Source organism: Protobothrops mucrosquamatus, unplaced genomic scaffold (genome assembly GCF_001527695.2).
Source record: "Protobothrops mucrosquamatus isolate PMUCROS unplaced genomic scaffold, P.Mucros_1.0 scaffold1109, whole genome shotgun sequence".
Lineage (NCBI taxonomy): Eukaryota > Metazoa > Chordata > Lepidosauria > Squamata > Viperidae > Protobothrops > Protobothrops mucrosquamatus.
In genome coordinates, this window is record NW_015387329.1 from 91,321 (window position 1) to 111,279 (window position 19,959).

At 36.9% G+C, this 19,959-nt stretch overlaps 1 protein-coding gene across 2 annotated transcripts in view; it reads right to left on the minus strand.

Moving 5' to 3' along the window:
- Nucleotides 1-1,916: 1,916 nt before the first annotated feature.
- Nucleotides 1,917-19,959, minus strand: part of INSIG2 (insulin induced gene 2) — a 23,976-nt gene continuing 5,933 nt past the window's right edge. The window contains exons 1-6 of one of the 2 annotated variants that reach the window (XM_015820283.1): nt 19,776-19,814; nt 8,300-8,586; nt 6,888-7,012; nt 5,686-5,852; nt 4,362-4,461; nt 1,917-2,021 (exon numbers count right to left, since the gene is read on the minus strand). In XM_015820283.1, the coding sequence (XP_015675769.1) occupies nt 1,980-2,021; nt 4,362-4,461; nt 5,686-5,852; nt 6,888-7,012; nt 8,300-8,543 (678 nt within the window). In that variant the 5' untranslated portion in view covers nt 8,544-8,586; nt 19,776-19,814 and the 3' untranslated portion in view covers nt 1,917-1,979. Of the gene's footprint in view, nt 2,022-4,361; nt 4,462-5,685; nt 5,853-6,887; nt 7,013-8,299; nt 8,587-19,775; nt 19,815-19,959 lie in introns of those variants that run through there. The other variant, XM_015820282.1, reaches the window with a different exon arrangement.

Genomic DNA, 19,959 nt, shown 5'->3' on the forward strand with positions numbered 1-19,959 from the left:
TTGTTACAGCAACACTCCAATTCAATAATTAGACTATCTGGTAAGAGCCAGGTTATCATAGTTAAACCTTCAAAGGACTCCTATCATTTTAATAAGCTCTGGTGACAACTCTGAAGAACTGGATTCAGCAGAACCACAGATAAACTCGATTAAGAACCAGATCTCTCAATTTTAAGCCACTCAGAGACATTACGCTGTTAGAGATGTCTTAAAATTAAACCTTATGAATTGTTTTGCGGTAGATTTCATATGGGGAAAGGCATATAAGGAGGTGCACTAACACTTTAAGTGTTTTCTAATATTCAGTCTGATAACATTACAACTATGTTAAAGACCCTGTAGTGCAATAGTGTGAATTTGCAACAGCTAGTCGAAAATTAAAGCTACCGCTATTTTGCATACTGTTTGCTATTTTTCTAAGACTTATTGATTGCACATTTTCCTTTCCAAAGCTTGGTTTATTTTCCCCCAGGCTCTCATTGCATATTTTTCATGTATTAGTGTGCAAGTCTTTAAAAATCTTAGTTTTCCAATTCTACATTTTTATGAATATATTAAAAGAAAAATAAAATTATATATATATATATATATAATTTATACACCCACATATTTTTCTTTGGACCAATAACAGCCTCTTGAGTGGCTGCATTTTTTTAAACTTGCACTGAATATAATTTTTAAAAAAACACCAGCAGCTTTTCACTTTATACACAGACTATAGTAGCAATTAAATTGAATGATTTAAAATGGTATTATAAGGAAGTGTCTTTTTCCTTTCTCCCTTTTACCAAACTCAAGGATCAGCTCTACTGATGCAGTACCATAATATTGTCTTCAGCTGTGCCTCTCTTTTGTTAGAATTTACCTTGTCATATGACATTTCTCTAACAGCAATAACATTTTGCTGGAATCTCGGTAAAGGAACATTTTTAGTTCCTATGATCAGAATGCAAGCAGCTACCCATGTTTTACTATACAAAGTGAGAGAGGTACTTGCAATTACTACACTGAAGTTCATCTTACCAAACTTAAAAAGAAAGTTGGATTTTCATATTTCCAGAACTAAACTACCAACTGTAAATGTCTTGTTTATGGACAGCCTTAATATTACCATTTAGCGTGAATCACATCTTAATAAACAGCTATATTGCTGCTGCTGCTATGGGATGAAGGGCCCTACAATAGGGTGTATTTATTTACAGAGTGGTTCCACACTCAACACACTACAGGCATAGACACGGAGAGTGCAGTAGCAGTACTACTCATTTGTATTGCAAATCGTGCATTTGCATCCAACTATGCCGTCAACTCTTGATACAAAACAGAACATCCATGTTCACGTTATGTGCAGTTATTCTGTAGATTTATTTACCTTTTTTCCAAGAGAAGTCACAGCACTGATTATACTTTTGATGCTAATTCCATCAGTGTCTTTGGGGGCCCTTTATCCCTCTGACCTGAGGTATAATAAAACAGCAACACTCTAAAGAATACCACCTCTCTCAAAATTGGCCAAAGTAAGTAAAAAGTAATGCAGCCAGGAGAGGAGGGTGATATTTTGTTTTGTTGTAAGCTTGGTTTGGCACAAGAACCTTACAGCGGGTGGTGTGTGTGTGTGTGTATGTGTGTGTGTGTGTAGGGACACTACATGCCAAGCCTAGCCAAGTTCAGGATCCTACTCAGAAGCCAATACTTCCTCCAGCATATTGAGCTGAAGTACTGTTTCGCACAGATCACGTTCCTGAGATGCCAGGATTTTTAAGTGACCCAGAGGTTCAGCAATCACAGATTGCAGTAAATAGTGCCTTTGCAAGTGGACCAGGCCAGAGACACAACCAGGGACAAGACGAGAAGAAACAAGAGAGGGAGATTGCTTTTTTTTTTTTTTTTTGGCAATTATATAATTGAGTTCTCTCTACTGTGTGCTCTTCTCAGTCTGCTCGTCCTCCTCCTGTGAGAAAAGTATTTTTTTGCTCTTGTCAGTCTTGATGAGACTTTTCCGTAATAACTTTACATTCATACTGTAAGACAAACAGGAGTTAGGCATAAGTAGCTGATCTGCGAAAATAAAAATGTACAGCTGAGAAAAGAGCAGAACAAAGCAAATGGGTAGGTTCAACAAAGGAGTTTTCTTCTTCCCCAGGGACCCATTTTACCCCACTAATCCCCAGAACCGCAGCCTGAACATACAGTAGGCAAACCATGTGAATTTGGATTATAGGAATGGGCAGGGGTAGACAGGGATCAACCATTAGACTATGAAAGAGATCAGAAAGGATTTCAAAGCTTATCATGTCTAAAAATGTAGAAAATAGTGAATGATAGAAATAAAACTTTGCAAAGAAAACCATAAATGAAAAAGAGGATATGAAAGGAGAGATGAATGGACGGGGATCAGCCCCGGGAAATTTAAAATCAAAACGAAACAGCCTCTCTAGAAAGTAAAACTGATTTTTAAAAAAACAGGATTTTTAAAAAAATGCAGAGACAACATGCATTTCAAAATTTAACATCAATTCCTGCTGTAAGATTTTTTAAAAGAATTAACCCATCCATTTTGATACTGCTTTTATAATGATGGAAAATCTATTTATAAACAATAAATTAGAAAATTTTAAAATAAAAAAAGTTTATGTTTGTATGAACAAAGAAAAATAAGATTAGGTATTTCTAGAAAGGTTATTTATACTTAATAAACTAAACATGTATGGCTGGATTCTCTTGCAACTACTTTTTCAATTTATTAGAAAGTATTTATAATATTTTTGACCCACAAGAATTCTCATTTTTAATAAATAGTTAATACATTAAAATCATAAAACAAGCAAGAACCAAAAACAAAGAATTATTTAAAACAAAATCATATTGAAATTCATTATAAGCCTTCAATATTTGAATAGGTCACTGCAGCTTTTATATACCACATCCAAAATGCAACTAGGAAGGAAGCACAAAAAAGTGGCCAGTCTCTTTTTGTAGTTTGATGTGTAATGAACACGCAACTCTGGAATCCAGAGCATAAGACAGATTATATTACACACACACACACACACACACACACACACACAGAGAGAGATAAACACACACACACACACACACACACACACAAAAAAAACCCCCCCGAAGGTTTAGATTCTTTCCTTCCTTCACATCAACTGATGCAACTTAAACAGGAATCTCTAATTTACTGGTAATATTAATTACAAAGCCAAGGGGTTGAAATGTTTAGGACAGGGGTCTTCAAACTTGGCCTTTTTATGACTTGTGGACTTCAACTCCCAGAATTCAACAGTCAGCGTGCCTGGCTGAGGAATTCTAGGAGTTGAAGTCCACAAGTCATAAAAGGGCCAAGTTTGAAGACCCCTGGTTTAGGACAAGGTCATGGCAACTGAAAAGAAATCATACTTCTCTCTTCAGGCGCAAGCCAGCCTAGTCTTCCCACATACTTCCTGTCCTACTCAGAAATCAGGCTTTAAAACATGCTTCCCGTGGCATCAGTGAGCATCTTTTCATCAGAGAGGGTGGCCAGGTGATGAGCCACAAGAATTAGCCTCATTAGTTGAGTTTCATCTTTCTCTTTAAAATAGACTATGTTCACATGTTAAAGGCTCTGAACACTTCCCTATAATTGCATAACTGTATATAGAGTTGTAATTATGTACTGTTAAAATGATATACGTTCTTCTGTTTTATTTTTTTTCACTTTCAAAAACAGCATTGACGTATTCAAATATTGAAGGCTTATAATGGATTGTATGGGGTTTTTTTGCCTTTGTCTTTGCCTATATGTTTTTTTTGTACTTTTCCCCCCTGTTTTGTCACTTTACTTTAAAAGCAATAAAAGATTGAATAATTTTTTAAAAGAAGCTACGAATGCTTCTAAGGTTTATTTCTGAAGTGTTCAAAAGTTTAACTTTGGGGGATGTTTCTGAGAATCAAGCTCTATTTGTTTTATTTTCATTCGTGGAAATTCTGACTTCTAAAATTGAAAAATTAATGTAATATTGGAGTGTTTAATGCCATTCCCATGCCTAATTCAAGAGAACTGGCTAGTGAGTGCTGAGTTTCCTTAATGTTGTCAAAATTATTTGGATATCCTAAGGCCGGGGTAGGCAACCTTGGCTCTTTTATGACTCGTGGACTTCAACTCCCAGAATTCCTGAGCCAGCCATGCTGAGGGGAAAGGGAGAGTTTCCAAGCTGAGCCATGCTGACTCAGAAATTCTGGGAGTTGAAGTCCACGAGTCATAAAAGAGCCAAGGTTGCCTACCCTTGTCCTAAGGGGAGGAAAATCAAGGTCAAAGAGGCTAAACTACTTACAAGGATACTGCAAAAACATAGAACATTGAATTGCTAGCTTACCATTGCTAGCTGCCTGCCAATGTTTCCCATAGTTATTCCACCAGCAAAGAATATACAGGGCAACCAGGAACGGACATAAAGGAAGTCAGGAGATGTGTATCTGGAGAAAAAGAAGGGTTTTTTTCTTTAATTAGTTAGCATCACAATGGCACCTTGCTTGAAGTATGATTTTGATTTTGAAAAAGACAGTAAAAAGCCTGAAGACTGCTGGGGCCAAGAGTGTTATGGATGATAGCTAGCTGTCTTTGTTACCGATTAAATTGAAAAAGAATTTTTAAAAGCAGAACTCTTCCGTGCATGTGCTTTCCTAACTACACCTTGGTCAGAAATTCTAAAATGGGAATTTAAAAGGCCAATTCAGAATATCTTGGGAAAACGGGGACAGTCCATATAAAAGCAGAGCGTTAAATGGATTTATTTCTGTTTCAGCTGTGATGTATTTGAAGCTACAGTAAAATTACTTTAAAAGTGTGGCTCTATGTAGTATGTGGACAATTCTCTTCCCCATGGGCTTGACCTGAGCTCTTTAGCGTCAAACCTTTTAATAGGAAGAGGCAGCTTGATTGCTTTTCAGAGTCCCCCCCCCTCTCCAATTGTCTTTGAATTTATTTATTTAATGTATCACCAGATAAACATGAAGCAGGAATATGAATGAGGCTAAATGGATGTAAACCAGGGGTGTCAAACTGCCGGCCCACTGGGCCGGATGCGTCATGGCGAAACCGTGGCCACCCCATTGCTGGCAATGGGAAAAAAGTTGCAATACGTCGTGACACATCATGTGACGTTGCGAGTTTGACACCCCTGATGTAAACCATTCATTTAATTAACCTTTTGCATTTTTTTAGCACAGTGCCAATAGCGTCCTTGCCAAGGGGAGGTGGGGAGTGATCCACAATTATTTTTGTTCCTTATTCTCAGCACCATGAAACTGGAAGATTGAAAGTATATTGCAAATAATCTTCACATTGCTGATTAGGAAGGAGAAGCAGAGGCAATGTGAATGGGCCTGCCTATAGTTTTTCAAGGCAAACCTGAGCTTTACTTTCAACCTTGGTTCTGGGAAGCATAATTATTAGCATTTAATTGCACAAGTAATTTCATCCCCAAACATCAAGGCATGCAGTTGCAAAGGCAATAAACAATACAATCAACTTCTCCCTGCCATAATACAACATGCCACTTAGGTCACATTTGTTCCAATTAATTTTGTTATGTTATTCCTGTAATAAGGCATGGCATTTTTAAATTTATAACCTTGTCAGATGCTGCCTTTAAAATCCAAATTAAATTAATAAGAATTTTATATGCATAAAATACTTACTGATAAACTCCATTGTAGACCAAAACCTGAGTCACCAAAGTGGCTAAAAATGCAATTCCTATTCCAAGTCCAAAACCACTTCGAGATCTATCAAAAGTCCACCAGAGCCCCACTGAAAGTGCAGCAAGTGTGAGAGACAACTGAAAGTTGTTGGCAAAATCCACTTTCTGTTTGTTCTGTTTAAGGAGTGTTTTGAGAAGACTGGCAGCAAACCAATTGTGTTGTTTCTTTTAACCTTAAAGAGACAGGCAGCTCTTAGGCTGAAAGAGACCCAAATCGAGGCTAAATATTACCCCCATCCAGACCAATCTTCACAGCATTTTCAAGATTGGTACAATGATGTAAAAAAAAAATTTTTTTTCCCCCGTTTAAGTGAGCATGCAAGTTTAGTGCTCTTTTTGTAAACTGAGTTCCTCTGGATACCAACCTTATACATTTTGGGGGTATAAATTCATGCTTCTTCACAATTCTAAATCTTACATTTTAGTGTTCCTGGTTATTTTATAATCAATGTATCTCAGCCTGTGTTGTATTTTTACTTCAGGATGTTTAAGGAAAATTCTCTGAAAGTGGCACAGGGATTTCAGAAAAGGGATTTCCTAACATAATACATAATGATAGGTAACCAGCTTGGGAAGGACTTAAAAGGAAAAGTGTATCAATGGCTTTTAGGCAAGGTGAACCATTATTTTTATTATCAGAGACAGCAGCAATTTACATCACTTAATAATAAAAAGGCAATGGCTGTACTTACCCAAAACGAAAACAATCCTGATTTTAAACAAACTTTCCTCATTTCTAAAACCTTGGTTTGCCAATTCTAGTTAAAAGCAATTCTTGAGATTCCTTCCCTACAAATGTGTGCACACAGTACGTCTGTGTATGTATTTGCATGTTCACTTTCTGTACATACATAGATGCATATTTTAGCTATGACTAACCTTGAAAGGCAAACCTAGTTTTCAGCAACAATGTATGTACCTCCATCCCACTCATTTGTGGCCAACCGTATCTTCCCAAATTCCCAAGCTGGGGATAAATGGTCTTACTCTTATGTAAATAGAGTGGTAAATTTATTGCCATAGAGGTAAATCTCCTTGCATTCAACCTTAATGAAATTAAGAGGGTTGCTTGGTTTTATTTTCTGATCCGCCTGAAGTTTGCGTGCTATTGCCAACTTTCATTACGGTACAAAAGGATACAGCACTGGCATGATTTATGCCAACAAAGACTGCTACGCATCTCATCACGCTGGACCACTCTCTCTTCAATTTATGAGGTTCTCCCAGATGTCTATCCATGCATGGGTACAATAATCCAATTACAGCTGTAAAATACAAACACAGCTAACAAGGAGTATCTACAGTATAATCGCTTTTCTGACACCTGATGGGTTTAAGTCCTTTTCAAGTGAACCTGTGAGGTAAATTTCACCGAGTTCAGCAAGAATAAATGACCCAGGCAAGTCACTTGGCACAACAGCCTGATTCAGAACGCTTTTTTTTTTAAAGCTTTTTAAGGGCTGAAGGGTAGGAATATGGAGAACCTACCATTCCATTTCTCCTTCAAGCCACTAAGATTATTGCCATTTCTAAATGATCTGATGACTTTCCAGAAGTTACTTGTTTGAATGAGAAGTAGCAATTTAGAATATGACAAACTACTTCCACCTGAGACTAATTTCTAGAATGCTATGCTTGGAATGGCAATAGAGGAGAAACTTCTATTGTTTTTCTGGAACAGTGTATTTTGAAAAACCTAATGAAGAACTACTGATGACAATGATAATATACACACAATTCGGAGTCTTTGTTTTAGAATTATAAAAGTTAGGAGAAATATTAAAAATTAATCCTATCAGTATAGCATATTCAAAAATCTTGGATTCACTCCAGGAAAAAGGAACTAAAAAAAAGAATTGAGGTACTTTAGAGATCCAAATCCCTAATTATAATTTTTTCCCAAGTCTACAAATGTAAAAAATGATTCAGCCAGATTTCACAGACAATTCCTTTCAAGTTACTCTTTAAACTCTATGGTGCATTAACTTCATGAAAAGGAAGCAAAGAAAGCATTTGACACCAAATACTTCCTTTGAAAAATACTTTTAGTAAAGAAAAAAACCCCCACCAGTTTGATAAATAAACAATTGGTAAATTCATTTCAGGCAAATATTCTAATTTTTGAGTGGTTTGCTATCAGTAGAATCGTCTATTAATCACTTCTGCTGATTAAAACAATCTTACATAACAAATTCATCAAAGTATCAAATGTGGCTTTCTTTTCTTTTTTTGAGAGGGAATCAGAAGGAGAATGCTTTTCTTTATCCAAGCTTTTTACTGAATGACAAGAACATATAATGCTATCAATAAATGGCATTGTACAATTCCATCTTTTCCTCTTTAGCTGATATTGACTGCTAAGAAAAAAAGATGGAATTAGTGGGAAGTACAGAAGCCTCACATTTCCCTTAATCTGGCACAAAGCATACATAAATTTAAGGAGGAGCGGGAGGCAGAGAATATGGACTCTGACCACAGGCCTGAAGTTTTTGATGGCCTGGATTAAGCTGACATTTTTCTTAATGTCTTTTAGCATCATTATTCTGACATACCTGATGCTGTGCCGCATCCAAGGGGTACCCACCAAGCTGAAGAAAAGATGCTTGTAATCACATCCGGTGGAAATAAGGTGACATTTCTTTGTATCTGAAGCAAGTTTAATATTAATGCAAGAAAGACTCCAATTAAGAACAGGACTATCCCACGAAGGACCAGGTTCAGGCTGTGGCTGGTGATGGAAGAAATGTATGGACCACACCTTTTTGGTATGGATGTTTGAACATCAACATCTGCCATGGCCTCATGTGCTTCCAACAATATTTAGAACAGAGACTTGAAGCTAGAGAAGGACAAAGAAAACTGAAATAAGCCTGTTTCTTTTCATTTAGGATATATCCCAAGGCCTTTTCAAAAAAAAACAAACAGAAAAATTACAGGACAATATTTTTATTCACATGTTTACATAAATAAACACCATGGACTACATACAAAAAATAAGAGTTTGGAAATTCTCAGAGGTCATAATCCATTGGTTGCTATATTTATATGCCTTTAAACACTACTTATTTTACAGAACAAACCTACTCAGACAGGTCAATACTGCTGGCTACTTTGTAACCATTGCTCTATTTGTACTTTGATCAGACTTCATAAGATTCCTAGAATCGTGACTATTGTATGCTACCTAGAATAACTTTTCATTAGATAGGCAGTTCTATAAATTTGATAAATAAATAAAATTTAGGATGATTTTAGTAAGTTAAAGATAAGTATATATTTGTTGTATATGATATGCTCCAGCCATTAATATTCTTTAAATTATTCTGGCAATGGAAGGAAGCATACATCTTAATGGCAGTGTGGACATCAAACTTCAGAACTGCTAGTCACAGTGGTTATAGGTACACTGGGTGCCATACCGTAAAATTTGGAATCGGTACTTAGAAAATCTGTGCACTGACAAAACTTCCATCTGTCAATTATGAAAGGCCACACAGCTTGGATTGGCTCATATACATACACATACAATGCCAATACATTATGACATCATAGAACCTGATGTATATGAAGGCCAACACCAGCTAAATGATGTATATGAAGACCAACACCAGCTTATGTGCAAGTAGTCCTACATTCAAGTGACTGTTCAAAGTTACAAAAGCACTGAAAACAAGTGACTTATGAGAGTTTTTCACATTTATAACCGATGGATGCAGCATCCCCATGGTCACATGACCAAAATTCGGAAGCTTGGCAACTGGTTCGTATTTATGAGGGCTGCAGCGTTCCAAGGGTCATGTGATCAACTTTTGCAACCTTCTGACATGCAAAGTCAATGGGGATGCCAGATTCACTTAACAACTGTGTTACTAATTGAATAATGGCAGTGATTCACTTAACAACTGGGGCAAGAAAAGTTGTAAAATGGGGCAAAACTCACTTAACTGTCTTGCTTAGCAACAGAAATTTTGAGGTCAATTGTGGCTGTAAGTCAAGAATTACCTGTATATAATAATAACAGCAACAATCAGGCTTGATGGCATAGCCAAGTTTTTGGTACCTTGCAAAAGGCCAGGATGGTTACGGCAAGTATATTTTCTGGGAGGAATGAAGTATACTTTTAGGGTGGGCACTACTTTCCTCTCCTAGGTCCCAACAGATGACGATCTCACAGATGGGATCTGGATGTTTATCCTCCCAGTTCTAAAAGGTCAGATAGACAATGCTGGGGAGACAGTAATCAGTAACCTGACCTTAAGGTAACCAGGTAACCAAGATAACCATCAGCACATTGAGTTCCTTCCGAAAGGATACTGGTAAGCCAATGCAGCTCATGGAACAGAGATGTTACTTGTCCTGAATGCTTGGGCCGCTGCATTTTGCACCAGCTAAAACTTCCGAATACTCTTCAGGGAAAACCTGATGTCGTCAAGTGTGTTGTAATAATATAATCTGGGGGTGACTAAGTTTTAAGTGACTTTAAGCAGGGCCTCCCAGTCCAAGAACAGGCACAACTGGCTAACAACGCAAAACTTGTGTAAAGGCCCTCCTGGTCATGGCTGCCACCAACTGCAAGTCCAGAAGAACCCCCAGATAGTTCTGTTTGGGGCAGTGCAGAAATGGATAGTCCCCAGAACTTGGGGGGTGTGTGTAAAATCTCAAACCACTAGGTCTTACTGGTCTTGAGCCAAACCCTCTCAATCCCCATCAAGATTTCCACTGTCTCTAGACACCAAGACAGGATCTTCCTCAGCATGACTTTGCAGTTAAACCTCTGAGCCACCCCTTCCCAGGAGGGTTCACACCATCTGAAATAAGGCTGCCGGGCAGCTATCTGTGAATGCTACAAGGGTAGAGAAATATTGATGATTCGCCATCCTTATTGTCACAAAATAGGCCCCAACAGCAGCTTTAATTCACATTTAGTCAGATTTGTACTTTGTCACTCTCCTTCGGTGAAAGATGCAACTAATCACATAAAGGTAAATTTCTAAATATTAAGAACAGAAAAAAAACAGAACGGATGAAATTTAAATTCAGCCCTTTTTAGACTAGATTTGAAGATAGCCTTCAAAGCTTGTACAATCTGACTTGGCAATAATTTATTAAAGACTATATGTTGCTGAACTGATTAGGAACTGAATTAAAGTAACAGAATGAATAATACGAGAACTTTCAAATGTATTGACAGGGACAAATAACATTTGCAATCACTTTTAAAATGGTTTAGAGACCAAATGGAGTGCTAACAATCCTAACAAAAGGTCTTCTTACAACATATCTGGTAATGGGAGTAAAGATTACTCTTGATCTTCTAATAAAATCAATGACCAGATAACTAGCCAACAAACTAATATAAATGCCATTTTGGTGGCGCCAGCACTCTGGAAAATTCTCATGATATTCAGGCCTTCTATAACTAATTCCTTAGGCCTTCTATTAGACCAACTTTTCTGTACCCCAGGCCTCCCATAAATGAATGGTTATTTTCCTCCCCTTCATTTTTTTAATGAATGTAGTTATTTTAATATTGTTTCGATTACATTTTATTGTATGCCACAATGATATGTGATTATATGGGAAGCAGAATAAATTTATATATATACCTGGATGACTGTGCGATGAACCATAATAACAATAATGCCACGTAGGCAAAACATTAAAATGGATAATAAAAATATATTGAGGTTCTACTCTTCCTGATTTTTCTAACATAAAAACCCCAATATTTTCCAGAGCATTTAAACATATAAAAATATGTTTAAATTAAGCTTTATTTATTCAAGCTGAACAGCAAGGTTACTCATCCATGCTGTCTCAAATAATGATTTTTAAAAGTCAGTATTTTCTGTAGTATTGTAAAATATAACTCAATGTCCAATATGATATTCCTTAAGATTATTAATAATTCAGTCGTGTCACTGTGTGAGAATTGGGTGGCTATATAAATCTGTTTAATAGAGAAATAAAATAGATCCAAATTTAAAAGATCTCCTGGCAGAAAAGGATTATGATGAGACTTATTTACTGATTAACTGACCCCAGAGATTTGCTGATTGAGAGATCTGTCACTATGGTCACCAAATGTTATCAGTGAGTTGGAAACAGAATGGAAAAGAAGCATATAGGGAACTTCCAAGGAGGTAGTAAAGATTTGAACATGGTTCTTTCTGCAAAGCCAATGAACGTGATCGAAATACGAGCTGGTGAATGAATTGGCTCTTCTTTCTGGATTAAGGAGGAGACAAGGATTGCCCATGTTTGGCTCCATACAGAAATCTCCCTGCAAAGAGATTGCAAAACACTTTTCTCCAGCAGGACTGAGAAGTATTTACCTTGACTAACATGCGGTTAGGCACCTTACAAAGTGATGACTGGGTTTGCCTACTTCCTCTCTTAACTACTTTAGAAAGCTGCTTATTACTGATTGGTTTGGAGTTAAGAATCTTCCAAAGGGCAAGCTGTATTATGTTACTGGGAAAATGTTCTACCCTAGATGAAATAAGCTCCAATATAAGCTTAAGGATTAAAAAGAAAAGCTTGACTTTTTTGGAAATCAAAAAAGGGGGGACTAGAATGTGGATCTCGGAAAATTAAGAAGCTAGATAGACTTTTAGAATATTTCCTGTGAGATGTTTAAACATTTATAAAGGAATAAATTAAGTTTAAAGGAATTAATTGTAAGAACTTCTCCCATGAGAGTTTTGTTGATTGGAAAATAAACAAATGATAAGAGGTGCCCTAAAGGAGGGGGCCTAAAGGCGAATAGGCACATTAATACAATGGAGCAATACTGTTTGATTATAGAAGAAATTAAGGCTCTTTGGGGAACAACATACTTAGAAATTACTTACAAGATTGTTTGATATTATAGCAGAGGATAGAGAAGAAGATCAGATTTTACTGAATTAAACATACTGGTTTGAATATAGATTTGAGTTCTAAAAAATGCTGATTACAAAAGTGATATGAAAAAGAATGCTGTGGAACTGAAAATGGATTTAAAAATGCCAGAGTGGAAGAATGATATGGAAAACAATGCCAAAATGGATTTACAAATGAAACCTGTTTATATCTTGGTAATTAAGAAAGACATATAAATAATGAATCAGAAGAGTGACTTGGAAAGCCTTCTTATATTGGATTTGCAAAAGGAATGTGTGAAACCAAGGAAACTCTTTCCAGCAGGAGATAAAAAGAAACTTCTAAAGCTGTTCTGGAAAAGAGAAAAAGAGAAAATGATAAGGAATCAACTTGTGGAACACTATTCCATGGGACTAAAGATCAAGCTTCTTAAAAACAAAAAGGCTTATAAAGTGAATCTGTTTGATCAGAGTTAAAATATATGTGCTGTGGTTTCTGGTAGCTATTAATGGGATTTCTTTTTGACCAGGACTGAATAATGAGGCTTTAAAAATTTATTTATAAGTGGAGAGAGGTTTCCTTTGCTTTACTTTTTACAGAATGTGATAAATTTGGATTATACCACTGATTTTTTTTATTAAGATTAAAACATATATGTTAATATTTTTGGTAGCTATTAATAGATTTTTGCTGATTAGGACTGAATGATGTGCTTTTGTAATTTGATGATGGATAAGGGGTAAGATATGGAAAAAAGAATTTTTTTAAAAAATTGAAATACTAGCGAAGGAGGTAATTATGCAAATTATTTATATTTGTCTGTTGGCATGGCCTGAGTCATCTTTGATATATTTCCTTTTCTTTTTTCTCTTTCACCTTTTTCAGTTTTTCTTTAGTTTGTATTCAATTTTTATTTCTATATTTGCAAACTTTTAGGAAAATTATTATAAAAAAAGAAAAGCAGCAGATAGGAAAAGAAATAGTCAGTCAGTCATCCTCCAAATCAGAAACATTGTATTAACTCTGGCACAGAAGTAAGTTTTGGGGACATCAAAATACGCTCAAATACGCTCAATGTCAATGCTGCTAACATCGGATGTTCTTGCTTGACAATATATGAAGATGCAGACATTGCATCGCCTGCAAAGGACTCCCATCTGCCCAATGACGGACCAAATTGTTCCTGAAACATATCTACCGGCTGCATGGCGCCCCTACGCAAATAATTTCGGACGGGGGTGCAGTTCACAGCGAAGTTTTGGAGGAGTTTTCTTAAATTAATTGGATCATCTCAAGGCTTATCATCTGCTTTTCATCCAGCTACCAATGGGGCTGCAGAATCCGCTAACAAAATGGTGGAGCAATATCTCAGATGCTATGTCTCCTACCAACAGACAAACTGGACTGACCTGCCTTTTGCCAAAGTGGCTTACAATAATTCTGTGCACAGCAGCACCGGTTATACACCTTTCAGAGTGGCCACAGGAAAAGAGTTCAGCCCAATACCTGAATACCCTCAGGTGCCCTCCGCTTCCCAGACACTTGACCAATGGGTGTGGGGGTGGGAAGAAGTTTGGAGAAACACGAAAACTGCTTTTAAAAAGGCTTTTGAAACCTATAAAAAGCAGGCTGATAAAAAGAGGGCTCCCCAAAGAACATTCCAAGTTGGGGAAAAGGTTTATCTGTCAACTAAATATTTACGCCTCAAATTGCCCAGCAAGAAATTGGGACCAAAATTCTTGGGACCTTTCCCCATCGTAAGGATCATCAACCCCGTCACAGTAGAATTGAAACGCCCTAGGCTTTTAGGGAGGATTCACCCTGTCTTCCATTGCAGCTTGTTAAAACCTTGTTGAGGCTCCACCTTAAGACCTCCCCCTAAGGAGGCACCCGGGCCCCTTGTAGTTGCGGGACAGACCCACTATAGGGACAGACCCACTATGAAGTGAAACGTATTCTTGACTCTAGAATTTTTAAAGGGAAATTGCAGTACCCAGTACAATGGAAGGCATACCCGTTGTCTGAAGCCACCTGGATGAAATCCAGTGAGGTGAAAGCTGTCAGACTCGTCAAAAGGTTTCATGCGAAACACCCCAACAAACCAAGGGATAATCCCTGGACATATGCTTTTGTTCACATACAGGACCTATCCTTTTTTTAAGGGGGGCCGGATGTCAACGCTGCTAATATTGGATATTATTGCTTTGACAAGATATGCAGAACTGTCTGGTATTTTTAGAGTTAATTCAGATGATGGTGGGGGGGGAGAAAGATAAGGACTACGGAGGAAGGGAACTAAAGTGAATCTTTGCCCTCCAGGTTGATTGGAAAATGTGAATGATGACTGCAGAAAGGGGAGGGGAATAGCCTGGAATGTTATGTGCAAAGGAAGGGAAATTCAGATCTTGGCATCCATCCATGTAGTGCCAGACACTCTGTTACACTGTAATAAAGGCTTTCTAGGATAAACAATGCCTGGAAGTTCTTTGAAGTCTTTCATTAGTTGGATCCTTGACAACATGCTAAGATCATGGAGATCTAATCCTGATGACCCCGGGGTAAAGAAAATAAAAAAAGAGCTCCTCACCGATCAATGGTTCAAAGATAATCAAACCTCCCTAACATGCAGGGATGGCTTGGCTTACAAAGGGGGGAAACTATATTTGCCTGAAGCTCTCCGTCTTAATGCTCTCAAACACAGCCATGATGTAAAACAGGCTGGACACTTTGGATATTTAAAAACTCTACACCTCACCCGCCGTCAATTTTGGTGACCTGGGCTGAAACGGGATGTGGAAAACTATGTAAAGAGTTGTACCGTATGTGCCACAATGAAAAGAATCCCAGGGAAAACCCCCGGGTTACTGCAGCCGGTGGCAGACCCTTCTCAACCCTGGGAAGAAATAGCTATGGACTTTATAGTAGACCTACCTGAAAGTAGAGGAAATACTGTCATCTGGACTGTGATAGACCTGTTCTCGAAGCAGGCTCATTTCATCACCTAAACTTCTTAGAGGTGTAGGCGCAGGGTTGCAGGACCCCACTTTTGTTCTTTTGTAGTAATACAGCTACAACTGCCACTCAAAACCTAATGACTGGCAGATGGCTACTTGGGAGCAAGACTTCTCCGCTGTAGCTCACCTGAATGGAATTCCCTCCACAAATATGTTCTGTCCCATACGCCACCTGGTCAACAATGGTAAAGAGTCTGTTTGTTCCCTTAGGTCAGGGGTAGGCAATCTTGGCTCTTTTATGACTCGTGGACTTCAACTCCCAGAATTCCTGAACCAGCAAGTTGAAGTCCACGAGTCATAAAAGAGCCAAAGTTGCCTACCCCTGCCTTAGGTCTTCTTTATTTTCCATTTTGGGATCATCTAACTAGTTTTTTGGATGGGGATGGAACTCCTGGATTTTAGGCCGGATCCACATATGTTGTTAAGCCAAACTATAATTTCTCTGAACCCAACAACTGCTCTTATTTTTATAACTGCATGAATCCAATCAACAAACAATACTTTAAGAAAGCATTTCCAGTGAGATGTGTGAATGCAGCCTGGCTCTCTACCACTTTTAGCTGATACATTATTTTGAGTTTATGATTTTTCTACATTATGTACTAATTTTAGATGTATTGTTATCATATATTACAGAGAGAGCATTTACGAGATAGCAAGGGTGGGCAATTAATTTTAAAACCAGACCAGCACCAGTTTTCTTCTGCGCATGGGGGGAGAGGGGACATCAGTGCTGCACTGAAGAAAAAAAGGGTGGACTATAAAGATTTGAACTTCTTTTCTCCATCCCAGCACTGGAGTTCTTCTCCCCTCCATGCACAGAAAAGTCCATCCCAAAATCCATGGAGCATTTACAGCCACCGTCCCAGAATCATGAGGGAATTCTCTCGTTTCTGGAGGCCAGTTGCAAATGCTCTGTGCCAAAATCTGGTTTTTCAGCCAGCCCCTAGGAACCAGAGGGGGAAGCCGGCAGGAAATATTGCAGATGGAGATCATATGATCACAGGGCACTTGGCAACATCCAGATTGTAATCACATGGCCGTGGGGACACTGCAATGCCATAACTTTGGCCACTGTCATTTTGAATGGTCACTAAATGAAGATTACCTGTATTCAAATATAAAAAAGAAATGGTATCCAAACAAACAATAACTTCCTGGAACTGAACGGAAAAATTCTCTTCCTAGACACTTCTTTTTCCAATTTGTCATTCAATATGCTTGTTCTACATAGATTCAGTATCACAGTGATGTACATAGCATACACTTTGTCTGGCAGTTCAGTCATCAGGAATGTTAAAAAGAAAAAAAACTATACTGTTTTATACATTTAGAATCTGCCTACTGTTTGCATTTTAATATTCTTATTCTTGAGCAAGTAGAATAGACGTTGCAGCAACAGCCTGTAAATTTCCCTTATACGGTATTATTTTCCATTCCACAGATGTTCACAATACGTTGAAGTATATGCAGATATTGAACATTACTAGTAACTCAAGGTTCTGTATCTTATTTACCAGAGAACTGAAGTAAGCGTCTGCAAGCTGCATTTTTTTTTTACTTTTTACATATCTAATAATTCTTCCTCCTTATCCAGCTACATGGAAAATATTGCTGCAAAAATTTTGGAGTTTTTGGACAGTTAGGAAGGCTACAGGAGATGCAGGCAGGAAAAAAAGACTGCAGAAATACGGGGAAATATTTTAAAAAGTGCAAAATGCAGATAAAAAAATCAGTTTCGAACTCTCGGGAGTTCAAAATAAAAGTAGATGTTATATGTTCAAGGCTGAATATTACAAAGCAGAAATGAAACAGATATACAACTGTAGTTTAAAATCTGTTTTAAAATTTTCAAGAAAGTTTTGGCTGTTTAAGATCTAATCTACTGGTCCGATTTAAGAATGCTTAGGGTGGGGGGAGTGGAAGAAATATATATACATAACCTGTATAATTTTAATTAGTTTTTCAGTCTGATTGGAGGGAATATTATTTATTTGAAGGACTTATCGTGAAATAAATGTGTGCATCTGTAAGGCAGAGATAGAATTGAAGAGAAGGAACCTGAAATCCTGAATGGCAATAGACTGCTGTAGCTTTCTTTTCAGAACATTGTCTTATAGGTGAGCTCTGAGATAAGGACCTGCTGCAGCTGTATATTATTTCAGTTTCTATTCTTCAGTTAGAAAGAAAAAAGGAAAGCTCTGGAAGAGACACAACTGTAATTTTAGCCTAACAGCATTTTACAATGAGAAAAAAAATAAAATAAAATACCATGAAATCTGAATTATACTAGATCTATATAATGTATCACAAGATACAGGGTGCAGAAATCCTTATGTTGTAATGTTTTTAATCCATAATGAACCCTGAAAAAAATGCCATTTTAATCAAAAACATATTCCTAGGCATTTCCCAGAATTAAACAAAGCATTTCTTTTCAGTCCAATGAAGGAAAGACAATGCTTAGTTTTGCTTTAATTTGTCAAGGTTACACTCTATGCTGCATTAAAGTGTACTGAAAGAGTAAAGGAGCTTAATCAACACCTTCTTGTAATTGCTAGAGTTACTTTCTTTGGTTTACATAGCACAAATCCATGAAAAGAAAGACATTTGCTATTAACTTCAAAACATACTGGAATTTTAGAACCTATTGTTAAAGCTGCTTTGGGGTAAAAAAGGGGGGGAAGTTCAGAGACTTTTTACAATAGCAATTGATAATTTTAAATGATTTTCACTGTTTTTGGCCCAATAAAATACATTTGGTGTCCTTTAGATTTATTAAGACTTAAAATTTATTAGTTTTAAAATTTATTAAAATTATTTATTAGTCTACAAATTCCTAGCTGTGGCTTGGGTTTTTGTAAAATAAAATCCAACACAAAGAAAACACCAGACTGAGGAAAGTATTTATTTTGTGGGTTTGTATTGTGTCTTTGATTCAATATGGACTCCTTCCGTGGGAAGTTTTTCAAAACTGGTTTGCCCTTGCCTTCTTCCTAAGGCTGTCAGAAAATGACTGGCGGAACAAGAACTCAGTCTCCCAGTGTCAGTCCTATAGGTTAGACCAGGGGTAGGCAACCTTGGCTCTTTTATGACTCGTGGACTTCAACTCCCAGAATTCCTGAGCCAGCCATGCTGAGGGGAAAGGGAGAGGTTTCCAAGCTGAGCCATGTTGGCTCAAGAATTCTGGGAGTTGAAGTCCACGAGTCATAAAAGAGCCAAGGTTGCCTACCCCTGGGTTAGACCATACCAAGAAATAGGCCCCATGCCAAACTAAAAAATCTTTTATTAGAATGGATATATTAACAAAATCTAAATACAGTATGCTTCCCCAACTCCCTCTTTTATCTTCCTGGGAATTGGGAGGGAGGAGGGCAAGTGCCTGAGATGTTTTCATATATTTCATTCTTATGGCCTTACGCTACATTTAACTGTTTGTTGCCTTGATTTTTCTTTAAGCCTGGTGCCTTAACCACTACAACAAAGTGGCTCTTGGGATTACATTTATTAATAGAAATTTAAGATTACTATAACCAAATTTTATATTTTGCTTGCTACTTTATAAAAGAGGAAGATGGGGGAGAGGATATGAATATGATTAATAAATGAGTAAAAGCAGCTTAGAGATCAACAATGGTTCTTTAAACTTTTACATTTAATAATCAACAGTTGAATGCTATTACACAATTTATTCAATCTTTTCTTCATTGTGAAAGCAAATTCTGAGGTTATTTATTGCTTGTCTATAGAAATAGATAAAGCAAATAAAAGTATCTTTTGAAGCAAGTTGGATTCCTGATGATTACATAGACATATCCATCTCTCTCTCTCTTTTTTTTTTTTTTTTTTTTTTTTTTTTTTTTTTTTTTTTTTTTTTTTTTTTTTTTTTTTTTTTTTTTTTTTTTTTTTTTTTTTTTTTTTTTTTTTTTTTGCATTACAGAAGTATCTGCTTCTAGAATTTCTAGGTTTTTTTTTAATTCCCCAATACTTAAAGCCCAGACTTCCTGTTAAAATACCAATAAGATTTAATTATGCTTAGGGCTTGTTTGTTTGTTTTAAATCAGCCAATGTTGACCAGGTACTATTACTACAGTGACAATAAGGAAAGCCAAATTCTTTCCATAGTATCAGCCAATTGCATCACTTGTACCTTTTTTATTTGATTAATAGGGTTAGAGCAGGAGTAGGCAACCTTGGCTCTTTTATGACTCCTGGACTTCAGCTCCCAGAATTCCTGAGCCAGCTGGGTTAGAGTAACTGGAAGGAAGAACAATAAATATGTATTATTATTATTATTATTATTATTATTATTATTATTATTATTATTATTATTA